The following is a 24,151-nucleotide window of genomic DNA, read 5'->3' as shown; positions in this document are numbered from 1 at the left end:
TTTCTGTCGAAATCGTTACTTCCCATTCAAACATTTGCCCCACTCCTCTCTTTTTATCGTGCAGCTGTCTAAATTCCACGATTCTTCTCTTGTTTCTTTTCTTCGCTAGTTTACACGAAAATAATGCAGCAGAAGACGGAATATATTTATATCGAGTAATATTTGAAACAGTTAATTTTAATTTTTGCCTTCGACAGTATATAGATACTTGTCCCACTTTTAAAATTTACGAAACTATAATTTGTCAAAAATTATCGCTTTATTCATTTTGACGTAAAATATCAGAATTATGTTTGAAACAGAATAATTTCCAAAGAAGAAAAGAAAATCAATGGTTTTATTTGGATGAAGTTTTAATATCGTTCTTGATTAGCAAGATCGTGTATATAATTTGACGGCTCTCGATTTTCTTTACGAAGCTTCGTAGAAGATAAAATCAGTACAAACAATTCGCAGACGATCCGCAACATTTTTCGAGTTATCGATAAAATGGGACAACAGATGTGCGAAACAAACCTAGAAATTTACCAGAAGGAATCCACAGGAGAATTCGAGGGACACCTGTTCCAACTTTACGTTGAAATAAAAAATAACGCTTTCTTAACTATTATAAATTTTATTCAAAAACCAAATCTCCAGAGATCAACAAATTACGTTATATTAAATTTATAATTTAGTTTCGTTCCAAAGCATTGCTGGATTTGCGTAGGTAAATTATTAATCTATTATTGAAGACAGAGATAGGAAAATTCTAACCACCGCAAATACAACAAAACTATTGTACTTGTCGAAATCTCCTACTTCGCTGATATAATAAATTCGTAATAAAGTAAATTAATTAAATAGCACACCAGAATCGTTTTACTCGTGTTGTAAATTTATCCACGTCCCCCAAAATGATTTCCCTATCGATTTTAATTTAAACTCTCAATTTCTATGCAAACGATTTTATTTACGGATGAATTTTTCTTGTTTTAATAGCTTTGATACGTACAGATTGTTATTGCTTCCAGTTTATTATGCGCCAGTTTATCAGTATGTACTAAAATCGAATTAAGTAATCAAAATATGAAGCAACAGTTACCACGTTATTATCGTACTATAATCATATCGAAATGATTTTATACGGTATTAAAACGGAAGGAAATTAAACGACGAAAATAAGAAATAAAAATTTATATGGCATCGATGATCTGTCTATAACACTCAAAGTTAAGAATAGTTGCGTTAAAGTGAAACAATCGACCGACACAAACGTATAACAAAAGTTTCCATTAAATCTAGGATTCGATATTTTAATTTAAACTTATGCTCTTTGTGCGGAAGCTTCCGTTTCGAACGTTTATTCTTCGCATTATACGAAAACGAAACTCTAACATTGGATTCGAAAGACACACATCCCTTCAATTCTGCGTGCCAGCAGAACGAAGTTTCTGGAAAGAAGATACAGCGCAAACATTTGTAGAAAGAGAATCGCAACCCTCGGCAAACTCTATAATTTTCGCAGATATTTCATTAATTTCGAATCGCTGAACTTCCTCCTGTGACCCGTGAACATGAATTTCTACGTCGAATATCCGGCTCTGGTTCTTACGAATGGCACATACTGTACAGTTCTCTCTATTATGTGCATATGCACATGAACACGGGCAAAATGAAATATCTCAATGTTATTGAACGTGATGCGGTGAAACTTGCGCATTTTACATTAACTTACTTATACCGTTGTTGACGTAAATGTAGTTAAAAAAACAAGCTTCTTACTCTCTCGTTAATAGTTTCTACTTAATATTTACTTATATATTCGTGACGATGACGATGAAATTTAATATTCATTATTAATCATAGCGTATTCTAATCAGAATTCTTACAATGTCAATGGGTTATACTGACTGCATTAAAATATAACTTTTTAAATATGAAAAACTTGAGTATATAAAATATGTATTAATTCAGATACATACGCTAATGCATGAAGCTTTGAATTGCTATAAAATATGTTAATTTTGTTACTACTACCTAGACCATACTATGTAGCAATGTAAATACTATTGCCTCGTTCTCGGGTAAAAAGTGAATGATCTCATACTGAAAGTAACGATGAAGGCGAACTGTTACATCGAAGCAAGGCTAACAGATCCTCGCGATAAAGTATACATACATGTATATCCTCCGTACTTCGTTATAAAATATTACAATATTAAAGAAACTCGTATTTCTCTTGACATAATATTCTTGTAACTCGTATAAAATAAAATTGTTCAACCATAAAGATTCCACTTACGAAAAGAATGTCCCACCGCAATTTATATAATATACTGTATAATATATATATATATAATATTATATAATATATTATAAATTCATGGACGAAATCACGAGATCACTTGTATGCACGAACAAGTCTAAATGCAGCCAGCCATCTATTGATATTGTATTCGATGGTGGTGCACTTTCGCGCGACACGCGATGGAAATTGAGCGGAAAGTACCTTACTCTTGAACAGGCAACGCGAACGCTGCAGAAAGGAAATTGCAAACGTTTCAGAGGTTGGTCCTGTCTGCGCGATTTCTCGCGAATTTCTAATCGACGTGGATCCACTCGATTTGTCGATGATACAGTGCTCGGTCGTTGCACTCCACCATGACACATTGCTCCGTGCATCCGGCTTAAATGGATGCACTCGATTAGTTTTCTATTGCTGAATCAAGCATATAATATACACCGACTTCGTTCGATAGCAGAACTCCGCGATAAATTAAATTTTCTTCTAGATTTTCGATAATGAGTAACAAATTACTATTCTCTTTTCTTCTCGTTCTTTTAATAAAAATCGGATGTACATTGACTTCCGAATCATTCGTATAAATCAGATAAAGTTTCAACGAACTAGAACCAAACCTACGTAGAAATATTACGTTGTGTACTAAAACAATTAAAAGCTGTAGTTATTAGTTGCGAATAGCGAATAATTGATACGTCCCTGTCTTTCCCTTTCGTTCCAAGACGATTAAAGTTTCAAGACTACGAAAAGATCGAAATTTTAATAGTTCCAAGAATTAATATGATATTTCGTGGAAATTTTGTGTAATTAAGTTACTTCGCTGTCGCAATTCGTGGTAAGTTGTTATAACTCTGTTAAAAGCAGTTCCATTGTTAAGGGCACTTATTGTCGATATCCCGTACAGAACCAATAACTTATCGCTCTTGGTTTAAAACTAATCGAAGTTTCTGAAACGTTTGTCCTTCCATTAGCGCGGATTAATCGTGCAAGTTGTTTCATCTTTTCCACTGGAGTTTCTATAACTTTTATTACACCTAGAGCAATACTTCAGCTCAATCTTAAAGTGGAAATCGGATCTTGCAAAAAAGTAATATATTTCTAAATTCGATATCTTTAATTTTATACGACATAGAATCGAACAAACGTTTAAACAAATTTTATTTCATTTTTATTTAAGTAAAATGATATTCGACATTTATATTTTAACCATTCGTAAAAAAATAAAGAATTTCTGCATGTTATTATGTACAACATATTTATCTAAATTTTTCTTTAAACGAAAAGGTATATATGTTGTTGAGGCTTCTACGAATTGTTTTAAATGGTCAAAGATCTCTGTACTGCCCCGGCTTTATTACCAGATTAATATTTATTCCGCATTAAATAGTACGTAAATCGAACAGTCCCATTTCTTCTTTCGTTATGTTACGTTGGAGAGCTCAATATGTTTTTCATGTGCATAATTCATACGTAGAGACTTACTCGAATATTTACTGTACTCCATTCAATTTCGATCCTTGGTCTGCCTCCAATTCCTGAATTATTTGCGCAGAAAATGGTATTGAGGATATTACATTAAGCTACGATTATTTATTACAGCCATTAATTAGTCGTTTTAGATAGAAAATTAATGAACAATTTATGTCAGAGTGCTGATAAAAGTAACGCGTCAAAAAGATTCTAATATTCAACAAAAATTCAATAATAATGTTTTTCAGTTGTAACAAAAATCAAGAATAATGAAAACAGCCGCGAAATCTAATAAAATAATTATTAAACTTGGTTAATTTACGGGCATATTTTTTGCACAAATTACTACAGTGGAGAACAAAAGAAAGTTTAAAGGATAAGGTATAAAGAACATCAGAATTTTAGAAAACGGAATTACATTTGACAAAAACAATTCAACTATGAACAGATGTAACTTATACCTACAGGACTGTATAATAAGTAACTGTTATCAATATGGTAAAAAAAATTTAGTACAAAGTTACTATTAACGTAGTGTAGTTATTATACACGAATATGAATTTTAAAATTCTCTTTTGTTTGTTGTTATTTATAAATTTACTTTAACATCTCATTTAATTTAATCGTCACGCTAATTTTATTATTAGCCGCAATAGATCGAAATGTACCATATAGCAACATCCAATTTTTACAAAATATTATATCGTATTTGCGCACTCTTTTCCAACTCGCGCTTCATCCAATTCGTTCGCGTTATTAAAAATTTGTTGGTCCAAAAAATTTATATTATTTTAATCGTTCGAAAAAACTGAGTAAACCTTAACGTGACAGTCAACATTAAAAAACAGCTATCAACTTTTGAATCTCCGATAAAAATTCTTGAGACATCGCTTCTAGCAGATAAAAGCCCATCGTCGTGTCGAGACCATTTTTACTTTCGTCGAGCATCGGCGTGGCAATGTGGCTGCACGCTTTTCCTTTTAACCAGACGGAATGATTCAACCGGATGACCGGTTCAGGAGGTTCGCCGTGACGGTGACGGTGACGGTGCATCCACGTAGCCATAAACGCCGCACTCGGCCAACACCCTCAAGGCAAAGACCGTCCGATCGATTTCTCACCGGGAACCTCGCTTTCTGCGGCTTCGTGCATCGCTCTTGCGTTTCGTCCCTGCCGTTCCCGGGTCAACTTAAAGCCAAACTGTCGAAACTCGAGACAAATCCATCGCTGATTCTTTTAAAATACGCATAATTTTATTATAATCTTAGTTTTTAAAAAGATAAAATTTTATCATAGAAGAGTTAAGACGCTAAAAGTATTCAAACACGATATTCGATAATACGATCGAATAATACACGAAATTCAATAAATAGATATAATTAAACGTGAAAGTTGAATTTCATAAATGTAACAAATATAATATTCGAAAGACTACATCTTCAAGAAAAGTTTTAGAAATGTATTTAATTTACTAGTTTAAATTTAATTTCCACGCGAGATGAATCTCGAATAAATTGAATTAAGTAGTAAAATTATTAAAGTACGTAGATAATATGCTGATTGCTTGCTTTTACACGCAAATGCTTAAGAACCAATTAGAGGATTTTTAAAGAACGAGAAAGTGCGAAACTCTTAAGTCGCTGTAGATAGAATTCGGAGAGACCATTAACTCTGCAAACGCGTTGTACCGGAAAACTGGGATTACCTATATTGATTTGACCCAATATCCCGATAATAATACAAAGTTGTATTAAAAGATGACACTTACCCCATATTTTTCCTGTCTTTATTTCGTAGATCAGAGCTTAGATGATAATTGACAAATAAGTACTCATAATTCGGTAGATAACAATAAAACTTTATTTTTATTCTGCTTAATACAGTTTTCAAAATTCATTTTTTTTAAATTACTATTATTAAAATTATTATATATGGTGTCATTAATTAACCATTTTATAATAGGGTAAGGTGATGAAAAATCAAAAAATCTTCAATTCATCTTCATCCATTTCATTTGTGTATAACTTGATTAAAATTAGAACATTCAGGTAATCATATAATGGAAATTCAATCAAAGAGTTTTATCCTATATACGTATAAAAAGACAATAATCTTTTATGAGATAAATATTTATAGAACAAAAGAGTTTCTTTCGATATACTGTGACTTAAATATTAATACCGCTGAAAGAACCTTCGCAACGAACGTTTATTGCTAGAAATAGCTCAGCTCCTTTCACAGAAGGAGTTAATACCGTTGATTAAATATTAATGTTTCCAATAGGATCTTCAGGATGAACGTATATTGCTGGAAATGTTCCAGCTTTCGACGATAAAAGATTGCTCGAGAAAAGACGACTACAAAGAGTATAATTTCGGAAGAAGTATCCTCCCTCTTTTGCATCGCGTGACACAGTCGAAAGGGAATTGCTTTTCCTCTTGCCTTTTTGTGTCAAGAATTCAGCTGAGCGAACGAATACACGATGAATGTGTTCAATCGCGAGAAATGATCATTTTATGCTTCACGTATTTATTTATAATGCTTTGGGAAACCATTTTATCAGTTTAAATTGGAAATGATGGGTCGAATTATGACAATTTTATAAAATATAACAGAAAAATAAGATATAATAAAAATAAGAATATAACAGAAAACCAGATGATAGGATAACGTAATTGCAATTAGACTATTTTCCTCTATAAGAAATTTCATTTACGCGGCAAACATTTACCAACCGAATATTAATCTTTGCGAGGAACATATTTTTTAAAATACATATTTATATTCTATCAACGATATAATTCATTGTCAGATATAAAACAGGAAAATACACCGTTCTCTTTTTTAATAAATATTCATGCTCAGCTACTTGAGTCTGCTCGAATTAGCAACATCATGGTCACTGATATTAGAAATCGAATAATATTTCCAGTCACATATCTGTATGTATTTGTATACTCAAGGAACAACGATTGCCACATTATAATCACATCAAGCGCGTCGTCGTTCAAGAATTTTCATAGTGAGGTAACTGTTGTCATTCTATTTACCTGCACTCTTTTGAAGAGAAAAAGAGACAGACAGGGAGAGACACTTACATAAGAAAATTGAAAATCTAATAAGGAAGAGAGGAAATGTCTCTCCTTCGTTTCAATTTAAAATGCATATAAAATTGTATTCAGGTGCTGTTTGCCTAAATAATTTATGCGCGAAATACATTATAGATAGAAAAAAGAAAATAACAAAGAAGGAAATAAGGAAATAAGTATTTTATGAATTTTATGAAAATATTAAATTGTTTATGTATGCTATACATATTACATCATCTTTCGTATAAACTTAGCTCTGTAGTTCCGAGTAAACTCAAATTCAAGTGAAATTATCATTGCTCTTTGTCCTATTCAGCATAAAAAGCACGACAAATATTTTAAAAAGTTATACTTCTTTATGGTTGGAGAGTAACAAATAAAAAGAGCAGGCGATTCGTTTCCTAGAAAATATTAGAACGAAAATTTACTTACAAAACAGTAACATAAAATTTTCTTTAAAATTCATGTATGTGCATAATTTATCTTTGAACAGAAACCGAATGGAAATGTAGAAGTTGAAAACTTAGAGACAAAGAAAGATGAAAAACGAACCTGTTCTTTTCAGTATAAACGTATGAGAAACTCATACTTAAACGTGTTTCTTTACGAGGCATAAACACTTAAACGATCTTTTCTACGTACAAAAGAACAATCAAATTTTTCACTGTATATACGTAAATTCTCACAGAGAATTACCGTATAGGCTGCACAGTTTAAACCTCGAACGATAGAAAAGTAAGTGGATTTAGACATTAGATACATGTTAGAAGATTAACACGTCTTCATTACGGTTGGTTTAACTTGCTCCGCAGGGAGAAAATCACTTACGGATTATCCGAAACTCCAAGATCGTCCTATGCGTGCTTAAGCAGTTCAGCTTCTAATGGCGATACGATCATTAACCACATGACCAAAGTTAGTTTTAAACGACAACCAAGTAACCTGGCGAGAAAGAACCACCTCTCGTCTCGACCAAAATTACTCGTTCAAATCGAAGAAAATATGTATTACGAAAAGAGATTTGCATATCTTTTAAAAGCGAAAGATAAACTATATCTTCGACTCATCTTCCTCGTTTGAACTATATTTCACACGATCAACCACTCGAAAGACGCGCGAATGAATAAAGTCTCGAATGAGAGAACGAACGAAGTCTTCGTTAAGTACTCGATCATCATTACTCGTCATCTCCACCATTGGAGGCAATTCCTCGCAAGAGGCTGTAGTGTTCCAACAGGAGATTTTCCTAAAGACGAGAAGCAGAAACAAACTTGTATATAATTTGTTAGTAAATCTGAATTAAGTCGTCTGTGGAACATTATTTATTTCGACTTCTTTTAAATTAAACTTTCATTAACCTATTTGTGATTAAAATAATTTCTCTGATTCAAATAAAAGCAAACACGATATAGTTTAAATCATATTCATAGTTGCTGCTCTATGATTGAACGTGATGTTAGAAACACTTATCGGCAAAGTGAGCAGTAAAGTAGGAAAGTTCACAACTAAAGCCTCAGAATGTGCTAGTATATACTGTATAAACAAGCATCTGCTTTTCGCGAAGGTTTCTATCGGAAATCTTTTCACTTTTGATTGATTATGTATGTACTGGGTCTCAGAATTGCATTACTGATCGTTCCAAAATGTTCTTGTTTTATCCTTTCATTGTAGATTAACGTTCCAGAGACGAATACACAATACCGAGGAAACGGGCAAGATCGATTCATAAGTCGAAACAGATTTAGGCGAAGCAGTATAAATTTGTCACAGTAGTCGAATTGCGACAGTAATGAGGTCGATATCGATATACCGATATAGAAAGTACGAACATACTCTAGAAAGTCGAATATGCAAATCGGATTCTTAAACATCTGGAAAAACCTGACTTGGGGATCAACATCGAAGATCAAGGACAAAAAGCAACGAATGATCAAGGAACATAATTATCTATTTTCTACCCAAGCTTAAGAACATGGACTTCAATCTCGAAACAGGAATAAGAATTCTTTATTAGAACCCAAGGAGTCTTCTAAAAGGTGAAGGAGAAACCCATAAAATCGTACACGATATAGACATTTTTGTTTGTGTTCTCGAAGCGGATTTCAATTTTGCGGAATTTAATTCAGCCTTAGAATTACCTTCACAACTCCGATTCATTTCCCGATCTAAATGGTATAAATCTTCGGATTATGAAAATTATTTGTTATATTATATGAAATGTACAGTACAGGAGATTTTCCTAAAGACGAGAAACAGAAACAAACTTGTATATAATTTGTTAGTAAATCTGATGGTAATAACTTTCATCCAATTCTTTAACGTCTTGCTCGTGTAAATTATTTGAATTAATTATTCAAAATAAATTGTAGTGGTAGATTAAGGTTTGAAAATTTATCTAAAAATCAAGATGGCTTCCGCAAAGGGCAGTCATTTATTGATAATACATTGAATTTAACATTATATATCTATTATGTAACAAGCTCTGAGAGATAAAAAGTATTCATGTCTATAGAAATATCCTTAAGGTACTTTTACTTATTTCCAGTATTTTATAATCGTTTATGTTGTCTTAATTAATCTTCTATGTTCCTTTAATTAATTGAAATGCTAATAGCAATTGAAGATGGTAATTGAATCGGTCGTGCGAGCCACAGAATTCTAGAATTATTTAAAATTTAAAAATATGCAATTGGAATTTTTTAAACCACTCAAGCCCACCAAGCTGATTAACTTTCCCTGTAATCAATTGTTTCTTGTTATTTGGGTTTATTTAAGGAAATTTAAAAGGAATTTAGGAGATATCCTTATTTAGTACATATATTTCCAGCACATTTTTTAATAAATGTCGTTGTTCTGTTAGAATACGGTAGGCGCAATCGACAAAATTTATTTTAAACATTTACTTTATAAAATATTTGTAATATTTTCAAGTAGCACAACATGATATTCAATTTTCATTCGCATTTTTATCAAGTTTTGTTTTTAACTGACCCGTTTTTTTTTCTTTGTACATTTTATTGTACTGGATCTGAGCTTTATTCTCTATTCTGTTCAAACCGTGTAACTTATTTTTGGACGTATTTTTATCCGTAACTCAGTTTTGCATTCCCAATAGCTTTTCAACGATTGTAGAGTCGTTATACAATTTAGACCCGCTATAAATTTTTAATAAACTCTTGGTGAAATATATTTTTTATTTAAAAAAAAGTATTATACAAAATATATATCAACGAGAATTTTTACCTCAGTAAGAACCTGTACATATTTTTTTTTATGCAAACGTGTATATTTATGCGCGTACAAACAAACAGACAAGCGAAATAGTAGCATGATTTCTCGAATTTTATAGCAATGAGGAATTTATACGAACGAAAAGCAATCAACTGCGGATGGAGCAAACATATTTTCTTTTTTTTAAACTGCAGTTTATAAAATCGCAGAGGGCTTAAAATCAAAAAAGGAGCAGATTTTCCGTTCTAACCAGGTACTGTAGACGACTGCATTACATACTTCTTTCTCTGCATGTTCTAGCCTCCCTTTCGCCCCGAGGAAACCTCTTCAAAGGCATTTCGTGCAAAACTCTTCGCAATAAAAGCACTGAAGAAACGGCTATAGCAAGCAACGCATATGTACATACATATATGCATATATACGTATGTATATATATTAAAATATTAAGACCTTTGAAAATAATTTAATATCGATTATTATAAAATATTTGATTTTAAAAGAGAAGCGTTGAGACGGCACGTCTTAATTTTTAAATAAATACTTGCAGCAAATACTTTTATTCAATTTCTCATTTACAGTCTTAAATACGATCACTTTTATAAGTTATTAATTTCAGAAGCAATTATTTTCATTTTAATATTTCACACGTAGCTCTTCTCTAAAGTTTAATCTAAATTACAGAAGCATTTATTTTCACTTTAATGCTTTTCCCACAAATCTCTTCTCTAAAATTTCAATGCCACAGAAAACCCAATTCCAAAGATTAATCCTATACAGGTTTACTAAAAAGATTTCCTGAAGCCTGGAATCTAGAGATTGATATTATAGTCTCCCTAAATCTCCTATCACCTGATATGGAATTTCACATTAAAGAGAAAATAAATACCAGTTCAAACTAAGTCTCAACGAACACCTCGAATTATAACGTTATAAAATCACCCTTTAAATATCTGTATCTCTATAATATATAATTATATATTATATGTACGTACTACCCTTCATCAGAGTTGAAAATCACCGTAAGCTTCGTAATACGATGAACAGAGGCCACAAGATACAAAAAAATCATTTTACTCTAATTAAAAACCCGAGTTTTAATTCGTCGAGGAATCTTCAGCACGTAGTCACCTCATTTCCAGTCGCGAATCCCTTTGGTGTACTCGTGTGACCTAGAAAATCGTACGCGTCCAGGTATCACGAGAAAAATCGCGCGTTTCGGTTCGTTCAAATGATATCAACTCGCGATATTGGAACTTTTGGTAAATAAATAACGGACAAGAATTTTTCATCAAGGAAATGGCCTGGTCGTTCTACGCGACGGTCGGCCACTAATCAAAGGGCCTCTAAGGCCACTGTACTCTGGCTCATGGTAGGAGGAAATGAGTAATTGATTAGGCTGTTTCACGGTTCAGCTGACCTCGTACCAAACATTTGAAACGTTTTTTGGAATATACTGAGCAACCTTGGTTTTCCTCTTTTGACAAAAAGAAGAAAAATATTGCATTTCGTATTATATTATATTGTAGTTTTTGAAATTCTGACGAAATTGTTGTTGAGAAAAATTTACTTTTAAGATATATTAAAAGGTTGATAATGTTTCTTCTTTAATAATATTTCTTCTTTATTAATTCTTGAAATATATAAATCGTAGGTGGTGTACAATATTTAATCCTGTAAGAAAAAATAGTATTTGTAAAATTATCTTGTAGTACCTATATTACACTGTTTTTCTGTCATTACTAAATAATGTTATTAAGGATTCAAAAAATAAATAAAAACGTTACTGGAGACTAAAGAGATGCTAATTTTGGCTAACTTTGACATGAAATCAGATTTAGTTTTAAACCGATAAAAATCAAATTAAAAACGGAAAGAAAAATTCGTCAAATTATTACTTAAAATGTAAACGCCGATAATGGAATTTTCAAAGTAACATAGAGATAACCGTTTTAAATGCATGATTCATGGTTTAGCCATTCAACACCGGACACCTCATAGACACGTATTCTTTCTGAGAATTTGTTCATTTCTTAATAATTATGTTAAAATGGGATTCCAACCAAAAAATTAACATTTCTAGGGCTCAACTTTATTCTCTACTTTAACTAACTACATTGTACTATTTAAATAAAGTTATTAAATATTAATCATATTTTTCTACTATCTCACATCATAAAGAAACAAAGGTTTTAAACAGGACCATAGAAAAAAGTTCTCATTAATGATTTGCTATGGAGTTAACAATTTATTAGATAATAGCGTGATAAATATCTAAAAAGATACAATTTTTGTCGTGTTATTTAATTTTGTATAACATACATCGAAATGTTTGAGCAATCGTGTATAATACAATGGTAAACGATTGATAAATTTCAACGCTCGGTTCGGACTATATGCTACTTAATTCCAGTCTGAAAAATTAAAACAAATACTTTTGTGGAGCTTCTAACATATTGCTCTTATTTATTAAAAATGAAATACTCTTACCCTAAAATTGGATGAAAAACTTCAACAAATAACAATAATTGATAAAAATTACCAAAAATATTGAATTAATATTTTATTGCATACCATTTCCATTAATATAACTACTGAGATATAATTATTATAACTAATCATTATAATTAATATAGTTATCCATATTAATCAGATAAATGTGACTTATTTGATTATTAACGAATACAGACTGGAATCGAAATTATACAATTTTACGAACCACATGAACGCGTATTCCATGAATGAACAATAAAGAAGTTTTATTTAATAATGATTGATTAACCATATTCATATTGTGTCTAAGCGTGCAACATGCATTAAAGTTTCATTTGTAACATTTGTAGAAACACATATGCAAGGCTTTTAATTAAAAACGTAGCTCATTCTATCGCATTCTATATATTTAGTTATTCACGGCTGTACAAACTACAAATTCCAATTTATTATTCCAAAATAACATTCGACTATTTTTTTGTCGGGAATATATGAAATACTTAAATATAAATAATTCTTTTAACATTTCACAAAAGAGAAATTTAATAATTTGAAAAAACGAACGTGATAAAAATTTGCTACGTTTTTAACCAAGTCCCTTTACATAATTACAATATTCTTTTTTATTTTCCTCCCTGCTATTTTTTTTTTTTTTTCTCTTGCACAGTTACGATTAGTCGTGTCGATTTTAAATAAAGAACTAATGAACGTTCCTTTCCTTTTAGAAATATCACGAGTAAAAAGGTGAAATAGATCGTCGAAAATCGTGAAAATGTGATATGTAGACTATACATACAGAAAAGCAGATGCTCTGAAATCTGCGTTCAATTACACTGAAATGAAACGATATATATATACATATATATTATATTTATTTAATGCTAATTGACCAAAGTATTTTTGGCACGTTTTGAATGTGTTCCAGACCATTTTTCTCTTCACTTACTTTCTACATCTATTCTAAAAAACAATTTTAACGAGTATTAAACTATCGACCAAACAATCAAAGTCACGCGTTTTCAAGAATTAACATTTCACGATTGTTGTGTAATTAAATTTGTAAAAACGTATTTCTCACAAACAATATTTAAACTCAATTTTGTCCCATTCGATATCTCTGCAGCATTAAAATATCAGAAGATGTATTTACCTTTCGTATTGCGTCTTTGTAGCGTGCAAATATAAAGAAATTCGCTTATTTGTCAAAAAATGAAATTATTAATTCGGAAGTTAGTTTCGCGCCTTCGCGGCGAAATTTAAATCGCAATCATTGAAATTTTGAACGATGTACATCAAACGATGTTCATCGTAGTATCGAAACGAAGGTAATATTAAAAATTCACGATCGATATAATGCACCATTGTGACTTATGAAAAGAGTTATAATTTCATTTTTATTACCGCGTGCTACAACAATAAAAATATAACACGTGACTGTGACTGATATCACTACCGAACATGTACGTGTACGTGTATGCATCGATATACTTCCGATATAGACCAGATCTAATTGCTTAGATAAAGGCTAGAGGTCAATCTAGAAGTTGATTTATATTTTCAGTTAATACGTTGCCTGTAGAGCAATTGAAACTAGATACACGATTGATTAACTGAAATATAAATGAACTCTGATAAACGTGCGAGTCACTGAGTATCACAAATATCTTTTTTCTTTCTGAATCATTAGTATTGACTTAGAGGAGTTTCTCATAAAGAGTGATTACATTTAATAGGTAATCGACTTGCTTTAAATTTGAAGAAAACCGCTTTTTATGTGAACAGCTAGCAACTTTATGATCATGAAACTCAGTTACTCCATTCAAGAAAATGCCACGTGACCACTCACAGATTTTCTTGTTCTTATCTGCTTTTTTTAAAACATGAAAAAGGAAGAAAATGAAGAGCAATTAACAGTAAGATAAAAATACAATGTGACATATATTAATTACATTAAGACTTATAACTGCAAACTAAATTTATAATTAACTTGCACAAATTCCATATTATGAAGAAGACTAAAACATTTTCTTGAAATGCACGTAATTGACCAATCAAGATGTATAAAAATGTGCTTGTTGTGCTTATACATTACTAAATAACAGACTTTTTGATGTACATACATCATAGTAAAGTCCAACACAGTTCACGTAGTTCATTGAATGCACATCTGTGTCTTAAGGCAATTTCATTTTTCATACTTTAATATATGCAACTGGCTTTGCACATTACTCTCTCTATTCCTTGTGTCATAAAATATGCTTGCCACTTCCTACTCTATACACATACATATATATACAATAAAATTTATTTATTAAAAACAGAAATTTATAAAACCATAACAAGTGTCACTTATGTATACATAAGTCATTCCTTTAAATAATGAAATTACTTATTGATTATAAAGAGTAAACTTTTCAGTTGTATATATTTTGAATGTAAGAATAATTTAATTATTGTTGCAGGAAATACTTCAACTACATACAAGGTGATTATAGTAAATATACGATAGTTATACATTGTTCACAATGTAAAAAGTATAATTTTGCATAATTAAATATTATCAGAAATTTACTTGCTCTTTTTCTTTTTGTATGAAAACATATTAATTAATTTATACAATTTGATTATATAACAAATACAAAGAAGTAAAATTCTTAATCACTTACAAAAGATTTAATGAGAGTATCATATAGATTTTTGAAAGAATATAATAATAAAATATAATTGAATATAGTTACTTTTAAACATAGATATTATCATGCTGTCACTCAGTATATAAGTATTATAGATGTATATTCACAGTTCTACATCCTAATTGATATAAATAGAATTTGGCACTATAATCATGAATTCTACATAGATTATAAGTTATAAAATATTTTTTAAATTTTGATTTTCATTATTTAAAAACTTTTCAAATATTATAATAACTTAAATTATTTCATAACTTAAACTTGTTCTTTAATAAATTTTGCAAAATATAATTAAAATTATAATTTATTATGTACATTTAATATAAATGTGTCATAAATGTAATTATATAATTAAAAATTGATCCATTTCATATTTGTCTAAAAAGGAAAATATTTTCAAATTTTATTTGTTCCATTGTTTTCCATGGATATACAAGCATATAAATTGGCCCCCAATAACTCACTTACATAGGAAGTTAAATAAATTATTTGTCGACAATATCTGTTGATCCCATACTATTTATGAAGTAAGTAATAAGGTCAAAAAATGAATTATTATAATAATGATGAATCAATCACATAGGTATATAATTCATATAACTAATATGCATTAGCTATTATGTACAAATATATCAAAACATTTAAAAGATCATTTCAATATACTTTACAACTTAGTCTTTCTCAAATCTTCTCAAATGTTTATGGCAAGACACAAATTTTCATTGGAAGATGTTGTAGTATTAACTGCCTTTGTAAAAATTGCAATTAAATTATTTTGATGTTATTAAACTGTATCATTGTCCAACATATAATTTCTTATACCTATTACTGCACCATAATATAGATTAAATGATTATATTTACTAGAAGTGCCTTGTAATAAATACATGTTATAAATTAATTGGAAAACATTTGAAATTTAAGATCATAGAAGCTGATGATTTTATTAATTAATAAATTAGGATAAAGACAAAATATTTGCCTATTATTTTTCTTCTGAATATTATTTTGTTGATACTAATAAGAACACCTGATATTGAATTTTCTAAAACAACATAGTATGCATCATAGTACTTTTATAATACATTCTACTAATATCACTATAGTACCTACAACAAATTTGTGATTTAAAGGAATTTATAAATTAAATTAAATATAACTCAGGAAATAATTGAAAAAATAACTAATGTTCTAATCTTATTTTAACTGTGGATTTTTATTTTGTCCTACTATTTTATTGCGCAATAAATTAAAATGTCCATGTACCTGAGACAATTGTGCTTTAAGGGAATCTGAAAGTTGCTTTTGTAACTGCTGAACTTCCAATATTTCTTGCCGAAGATTCTGATAATCTTTTGTAACTTGATGAACAGACCGTAATAGACGAAGCACAGAGATCTGTTAGAAGCATAAAAAAAGGAGAAAAATAAAAAAGGCAATTTAAATGTCAAATTTAGTAACTGCCAAGCAAATAAGGTGAATTATAATTTTTTCTAACCAAATCATTGTCTATCAGTTAAACAACTGATATTCGAACGAAAAATGTAATTTTTTGCACTAGCTACTGATTTTTAAATGAATCGAGTCTAACAACTGACAGAGAAACATATATTTCGAACAGTGTTTTAAACAAAACATACCTCGCTTTCTGGATCTTCAAATTCTTTTTCGAAAGCATCAATTTTCCATGCGATCATGTCTAGCTTTCCATCAGCTTCTTGTACCTATAACATCAACCAATTCATAAAATACTAACTTATTATACGTAAAAAAATAATACTTAACATTTGACATTTATTTGATCAAGTCCAGTATTTACGAAAAATTTCAAATGACAATCAGAATGAACAAGTAAAAAATAATAAAAAACTTACACTTTGTTCGAGATGAACAATAGCAGAGTCCATGTTATCTATTAATTGTAACAGATTATTTCAAACGAACAAGACCTAACTGACAAACAGCTCGTACAAAGCCGATGGTTAACTTTCTCGTGCTGGAATCGATATGCGCTCACTGGAACATTTGAAAAGCGGTGAACCAACGGTTAACATTTCTGTTTAAATATTCTACCGCATAGAGGCAGCACCTACTGTGTGCATCATTTTTGCATCATTTGAAACTAATATAAATTGAAACTGTTTTACCGTCATCAAGTAGCAAGGATATACCATTGACTAAATATATAGAATAGACTTGATACTCAATACTTTTTCGTGTATTACATTTTGATCGCTCTTATTATTCTCATGTTACATGTGATATTATCGATGCGGCATAGTAATGACAGTAGCCCAGGTAAGGTATTTCCTCAATGGTAATTGTTCGAGTTTTATAAACCACAGACGATATCCTGTATTTGTCAATGACAATACCTACAAGAATTTTGTTGAATAATGAAAATTATTTTGAGGACTAAACTCATTCAAGTATGAAGAAGCATTACTTCATTATGCACTACCAAATTAAATAAGTTAAATTCATTAAATTAATGAAACTTAGACTTAAAATTAAAGTACGTTTATTTGACTTATTTAGGCCAAACTATAAAAAAAGACTTACAGGCGCTTTGCTAAATCAGCTGTATTCTTTAATAGACAAGGAGAATTAGAGGAAGTATTATTTTCTGTTATAAATTAAACAATGTACTTTCGTATGAAATATGCGCGCAATAATTTTAACTTAAATAAAGATTACAGCGCCAATGAAACGGTGAAATATGGAATTAAATATCGCAGTATTCAATCATAATCGATATAATTTCCTATAGTCGATCTATCATATTAGGATGTAACATAAAAGTGTCAGTTTTAAGCGGGAAACATAGCAAGAAGAAACATGAACAATTCATCCAGAAGTTATTAGGTAATCAGTAGATTGCATTCTTAGATTTGCTTTTCCATTATCGAATTCGTCTACGATCTGAACGTTCTTTTAAATAGTTATTACATATAATCACTGAAATTGGTTAAGGGTGAATATATTTTCGCAAAAATATTTCGACAGTTATCATAGAAAACTTTTATGTGTATACTATGTACAATTGTATAAAGTATTTTGCATTAACACCATAATGATACATAACTATCGCGATTATATTTGTTAAATTTGGAACCAATCTGAAAATGTATATAGAAATTAAAAAATATTTACTGTAAACATATATTTAATCAAAATTAGTATACGATATGCAGCCATCTTAAATATAAAATAATGAGTGGCTTAATATAGTAAATAAGTAATTGAATGTGCAAATACTTTAGTGATCTTTACAAATTGTATTGAATTTGATTAATTCTAGTTGATTGAATTAAATTAGCGCATAGTCATACTATATGTATTTAAATATTCGTATATAAATGTATACCATATTTGAAATGCTCATTGTTGAGAAATATTTTCGTAAAACATTTCGATTCTCCAGAAAGTCAACTGAATAATATTCGTGTAAGCTTGTACCTCATCCCATAAAATTAGTCCGAGATGCGTCCCTGTTACGCGGGAAATTATTTGATTCTGGAAAATCGTAGTATTAAGATGTATCATTTCGGGTGGCCATTATTAATTACATTAACTTTGTTGCTACTGTTGGCTACTGTTAATTTTACTTAATTAACGTACGTTTTTATTCAATAATTTTATTTTCTTCAATCGTCTCTTTGATTGTTACATTTATTGGAAGGTCATGTTATGAGTTTCCAAAACGACATTTAACCTTGATCATGGTTCATTCGTACATAATTTGTTTCTCGTAAACATTTTTTTAAAAGTTTTGATTTTTTTATACAGATTATTGGTTGATCGCGAGAGAAATTTTTTTAACATAATAAATACGTAATATAACAAAATAATATCACAGTTTATTAAAAATACTAAGATGAAAATAGACAAGATTATAAATTATCTTTTTTTATTTCGAATATACTAGATTACTTTTTATTTTAAAGAAATTAAACGAATTGTTTAATATCAATTTGTTGTGAATTCTGTAGATTTTTCGAATTGGATTCGAATTAAATTGGATATTGTCATTAAAATAAAGATAAATGTTTCATCATTTCAAACTTTGCAAATAATTAACTCTGAGAACAAACTATAATATTCTATGCTTTGTTTCAGATTTCTTCCAGCCTTCACTTCTTCCATGAAATTCGATGATTCCTATGGAATGGGCTTCATGATGACTTTCTGTAGGCCACGATAATATCGATAACAGCGTTCTTCGCATCTAATCGTGAGTTGCATGCATTTTTGTTCCTCTAGTCAGTCAATCATGTCGTAGAACAAAAGGTCCGAATCGACATGGGTGATTGCTTATATTATGTAGAACTTTTCACGAACACAGTGACCGCAGGTATTCATTATACCCGCGAGTAGTGACACTTCCTTGTCTATTTTATTTATTATTACTTCAGGATAGATTTCTAATTATATTAAAAAAATTTTCGAATTTCGCGGTTATGATCGCGAGTAGGTTTCGAAACGAACGTTTATGTGTTGCTTAAGCATGCACATGCGGGTAGACAGTGATCACTATGATCGTTGATCGACCGTGTACATTTGAATCAGCTTCTACGATTTACTTTTCTATTTCACTTTAATAAATTATTTTTTATTTATGAGCCTAGATTTAAGATATAGCGGGCATTGCGCCCAAAGAAAAGAGGTTACGAGGTAAAGAGGCCCGGAAGATTGCAGAAGGGAGCAACTATTAATGGCTTTCTATCGTTTGGATCATCCAAAGTCCAGAATATAGAAAGTCATTTTCACTACTACTTTGTCACTATGTTCACTTTTAGTATTTGTAATTGTAGTTGGCCTATGTCGTCCCACTACCATATAGGACAAATCACGGCTTTTCTTATTAATGTTACAAGAGATTAATTATGGCCTGAATTAGAGTTATAGGAGTTTTGCAACTCTTTATTAGTGTTGCAAGAAACTGATTACTGTTTGAATTAGAGTTGCCAGAAAACGATAATCGTGTTTGCTTTCGTGTCGCGAATTATGAAACCGTGATTGTTTTCAACAATTTTAATTATAAATTGTTAGAATATTTTTGAGAGTAATTTATAGTATCACAGTATTTGAAGTAGCTTTTTGCTCATATATAGATAGTTATTTTTATGAAATTTGTTTTAAGAATAAGAATAGTCTTCCATCGCGAGTGTTTTAATTAGTTCTCCAGGTAGAATTGCGCAATGAATGATCGCATTTTTCGAAGTAGTGTTGCGCTTATATTATGCCCAATCTTTTTCCACTGATCTGTGGTAGCACGTTCCTGCCCTTGGTTCATCTGATACCAACTACTCATATGGTTGCACTAAACATCTTGTCGCAATCCCTTTTAATTATCATAGTGTTCATTAACGGAAACACTGGTATGTTTACTTGTTAATAATGTACATTTTTCTAATATTACTGATTTTTAATAATGTAATATATTGTACACTTTCAATTTATTTTTAACGTCTTTTTTTGCGCAACGGTCAAAGGGTTGAACACATCAAAAGGAGAATTTATTAAAATTTGTTTATACAAAATTAGTAAATTTTTGCAACTTTGCTGCTGCTTTGTAAAAGCAGGATGTATAGAGAAGGTCTCCATTCGCAGCAATCTCTATGTGGTAAGACCTAGACAATCGGTATTATTTGATATACAGTTATTAATTGCATCATTTTACATGATACAATTATAAATTGTATAACAAATAATGAGCTGATTGGTTACCATCATGATTGTGTTGAAGGAATTAATAAATTTTATTTAATAAACTTAATAAACTTAATAAACGAATAATAAAAGTCAATGTGAAACGCAATTTATTTTAAATTCAATATTTAATTTTCTCGCACGTGGCCGATTATATCGCGTCGCCGATAAAACGTTTTCTTCTCTCCGATCGTTCCTTTAGTAAGAAGACATTTTATATAAGAGTTGTTTTATATAAGTATCTACCGTTTACTTAGCGATTAATCTATATATTTAGCCAAATAGGCATTGTGATATGCGCATAAATAATCAAGCGTAACGGTGTAAAGGTAAGAAAAGCTATAAATGTACTTAGTAAATAGAAATAATAATTGTACACGAGCCAAGTTATCTACACGTTCTTAGTTGCACGTTGTTCACATAATTCCTCTGAACACACTCTGAGATCACGCTCTCTCCCCTAGTTCACTCTCCTCTTTTTGTTTAACACATGGCTTATGCTACGTTAATCAATTCGGTTTCCAACAAAACCAAAGTAAAAAAAGAATTAGAAAAGTCAGAAAAACATTTTCAAGTATTACTTGTATACATACACATGTATATGTATAAAAAGAAAGATCGAAATGTTTTTATTTTTTGTTTAAATGTTTCTATTAAGTTTTTCTTAAACATCTGAAACAATTTTTTCTCTTGTTGAGTGATATTGTTGAGCAAAAGTTTCTCCAACAAGTAGTGGGAATACCAGAGATGCTTCTGCATAAATCTAAAATATTAGTGAATGTTAAGTTAATTCATTATTTAAGTAATACATTTCAATATGATAAGGAATGTTCTTACTTTAACTGGTTTTGCATCCATTCGAATTTTACCCCATGAAACAGCTTCATCTGGACGAGCACCACTATCACTGCCATCAAATTCTGAAGATGTATTTATAAATACTGCATAGTCAGCACCATTTCTCTGAAATATATATTATTTTAAATCAATCTATTATCAAAATCATTTCTATTTGACATTTTTTCTTATTACCATGAGATTTGCATTGCATATGTGATGTTTTACAACACCACCTCCTATGATGATCATGCCACTATTTATTGCTTTCATAGCCATTGTATTTAACCGCCTAAGATCTGTAAAATAATCGACATAATATTATTTAATAAATTTTATATATATATATTACACGAAAATTTCAAACCTTATTTTATAAGTTCAAACCTGATACTATGTCAACAATTAGACCTGGATTCCTAAAGGAATGGAAATACATCATATCACCAAGGCTGCCATCTGTCAGAGCAGGACTAAACACAGGAATATTATTTTTTGCAGCCCAATAATATATTGAATCTTCATTATTAATTTCTACACCAAGTCTTGCTATTACTTTAGATGGTGTCCAAATCGTACCCTAAAAATTCATGTATATTCAAGAACTTAATTTCCTAAAAGAGAATGTTTGGCTTCTTTTTTAAATCATACTCTTTCTTTCTGTTCAGCCAACATTGTGTCTAATATGGGCATAACCCAATCTTCAAATAGACAGTAATTATTATTAGGTACTAACAAATTTCCTATTCTATTAATACCACGTTCCCTAAGACTTCTTCCTTCTAAATGGAAATCTCCTATGTATGTTGGTGCTAAGCATTTTATGAAATCTTCCTCTATACCACCTGCTGTAGTTACAATACAGTCGATCTACAACACAAGTGTATATTTAAATTGTCAATAGAATTCAGGATTAAGATTTCCAAATGTTTTAACAGACCATTTTATGTTGCACAAGAAACCTTATAGTATCCCGAATTCCACATGAAGCCATATTTGATGTATATCCTAGAAATATTGTGCATGAAGATTTTCTTTCAATAAACTTATCTTCTTCCAAGCTATCAATTTGATCATCTTTAAGAGGAATGTTTCTAGCATTTATCATTCGTTGAATTTCATTCACTGCTAAACCAAAGTTTGTTGCTTGAAAGCCAGAATTTTTATATGTTTTAAATAAAGCATGATAATCAATTCCCTTGTTCCAATCGTACCCTGAAATATATTAATATCATTTAATATTTTAGTCATATTTAATTGCTGACTATATTCTAAAGCTTGATTTTTTTATATTTTGATGAAGCTACACAACCTTCCACAATAGGTGTTTCAACTGGAATGGGAGAACTGTTTACCAATACAGCATTTTTTACGATTTCTGGAACTTCATCATGTGAATTTTGTTTACTGTCGTTCATTTTTATATGAGTTTTATTGATATATTTTTTAAACTATATTATTTATATTATCCCTCTGACGGAATATGTGCTTATGTATATACACGATGTTTACAAGCAAACATAACCTAAAATGAAAATACGATTCAAAATAGTTTCTCCATACATACTAAAAATATTATAATTATTATAAATACGATATTATAAATTATTATATGTAAATTCCTAATTTATTATTAAATTGTTTATTTCATATAAAGATTTATTTATTAATAATACATTTTTTATACATAGAAGTTTTACTAATTTTTTACATCATTTTCAATTTATATAAAATATCTAAAAAATATTATGTAAATTAGTATTTTTCTGTTAATAAATAACATGGTTTTAATTATCAATTTCCAATCCAAATTTACACTTGGGTAAATGCATTTAAATACATAAGCTTTTGCTTTTTTATTGGTTCTGAGCGATTAAGCGATCGAACAAGAAGGTAGATACGAAGAGGATAATGTAAATTGTACAATATGAATCCAAAAGAATAATGGTTAATCGTGAAAAATTTATTTTTATGTAGTATGCACATCGTATATACACTCGGTCAACAGATGAATGTAATATAATTTAGGGAATTTCTTATTTTAATTATTGAACTTAATTTTCACTTAAAAGGCACTTTAAATAAAATTCAAATAAAATCAAGAAATTAATGTGGTAAGAATTACATTTTAGTAACAAGTGTAAAAGAAACGAAAATTATATAGAAATAAATTGCACGCAGAAAATGTATCATTCATTGAATTTGCAATTACCCGATGAAGCTCTTTTGTAATATAATAATGTTAACGTTATAAAATAAATATTGAAATCATTTTTAATGACCATTATTTACGAGAATTTGAACAATATCACAGCGCTCAAATTATAAGATGTTGAAAATGTATAT

General features: G+C 30.0%; 2 protein-coding genes across 2 annotated transcripts; both read right to left on the bottom strand.

Moving 5' to 3' along the window:
• Positions 1-12,299: 12,299 nt before the first annotated feature.
• LOC139997847 (uncharacterized) lies at positions 12,300-21,516 on the bottom strand. The gene is made up of 4 exons (XM_072021869.1): positions 21,320-21,516; positions 17,131-17,268; positions 16,897-16,980; positions 12,300-16,654 (listed from the first exon to the last, which is right to left on the bottom strand). Exons 2-4 carry the CDS (start codon positions 17,161-17,163, stop codon positions 16,454-16,456), a joined length of 318 nt encoding a protein of 105 aa, XP_071877970.1. The 5' UTR covers positions 17,164-17,268; positions 21,320-21,516; the 3' UTR covers positions 12,300-16,453.
• A 52-nt stretch (positions 21,517-21,568) lies between these two features.
• Positions 21,569-23,987, bottom strand: LOC139997799 (probable deoxyhypusine synthase). The gene is made up of 7 exons (XM_072021752.1): positions 23,118-23,987; positions 22,746-23,020; positions 22,457-22,675; positions 22,193-22,385; positions 22,001-22,104; positions 21,806-21,931; positions 21,569-21,731 (listed from the first exon to the last, which is right to left on the bottom strand). Exons 1-7 carry the CDS (start codon positions 23,221-23,223, stop codon positions 21,633-21,635), a joined length of 1,122 nt encoding a protein of 373 aa, XP_071877853.1. The 5' UTR covers positions 23,224-23,987; the 3' UTR covers positions 21,569-21,632.
• Between the last annotated feature and the right edge of the window lie 164 nt (positions 23,988-24,151).

This window comes from Bombus fervidus, chromosome 1 (genome assembly GCF_041682495.2).
Source record: "Bombus fervidus isolate BK054 chromosome 1, iyBomFerv1, whole genome shotgun sequence".
NCBI lineage: Eukaryota > Metazoa > Arthropoda > Insecta > Hymenoptera > Apidae > Bombus > Bombus fervidus.
Note: the sequence above shows the minus strand (reverse complement) of the source record. Positions and strands in the feature narration are given on the sequence as shown.

Bases quoted from the DNA above. Each gene is read 5' to 3' on its own strand.
- LOC139997847 (XM_072021869.1), bottom strand. From the start codon at position 17,163: ATGGACTCTGCTATTGTTCATCTCGAACAAAGT. The intron at 16,981-17,130 runs GTAAGTTTTTTA...TTGATGTTATAG, and splicing joins TTGTTCATCTCGAACAAAGT to GTACAAGAAGCTGATGGAAA. The intron at 16,655-16,896 runs GTATGTTTTGTT...TGCTTCTAACAG, and splicing joins TTGAAGATCCAGAAAGCGAG to ATCTCTGTGCTTCGTCTATT.
- LOC139997799 (XM_072021752.1), bottom strand. From the start codon at position 23,223: ATGAACGACAGTAAACAAAATTCACATGATGAAGTTCCAGAAATCGTA. The intron at 22,676-22,745 runs GTCTGTTAAAAC...CTTGTGTTGTAG, and splicing joins TTCTTGTGCAACATAAAATG to ATCGACTGTATTGTAACTAC. The intron at 21,932-22,000 runs GTAATAAGAAAA...TATATATTTCAG, and splicing joins TATGCAATGCAAATCTCATG to AGAAATGGTGCTGACTATGC.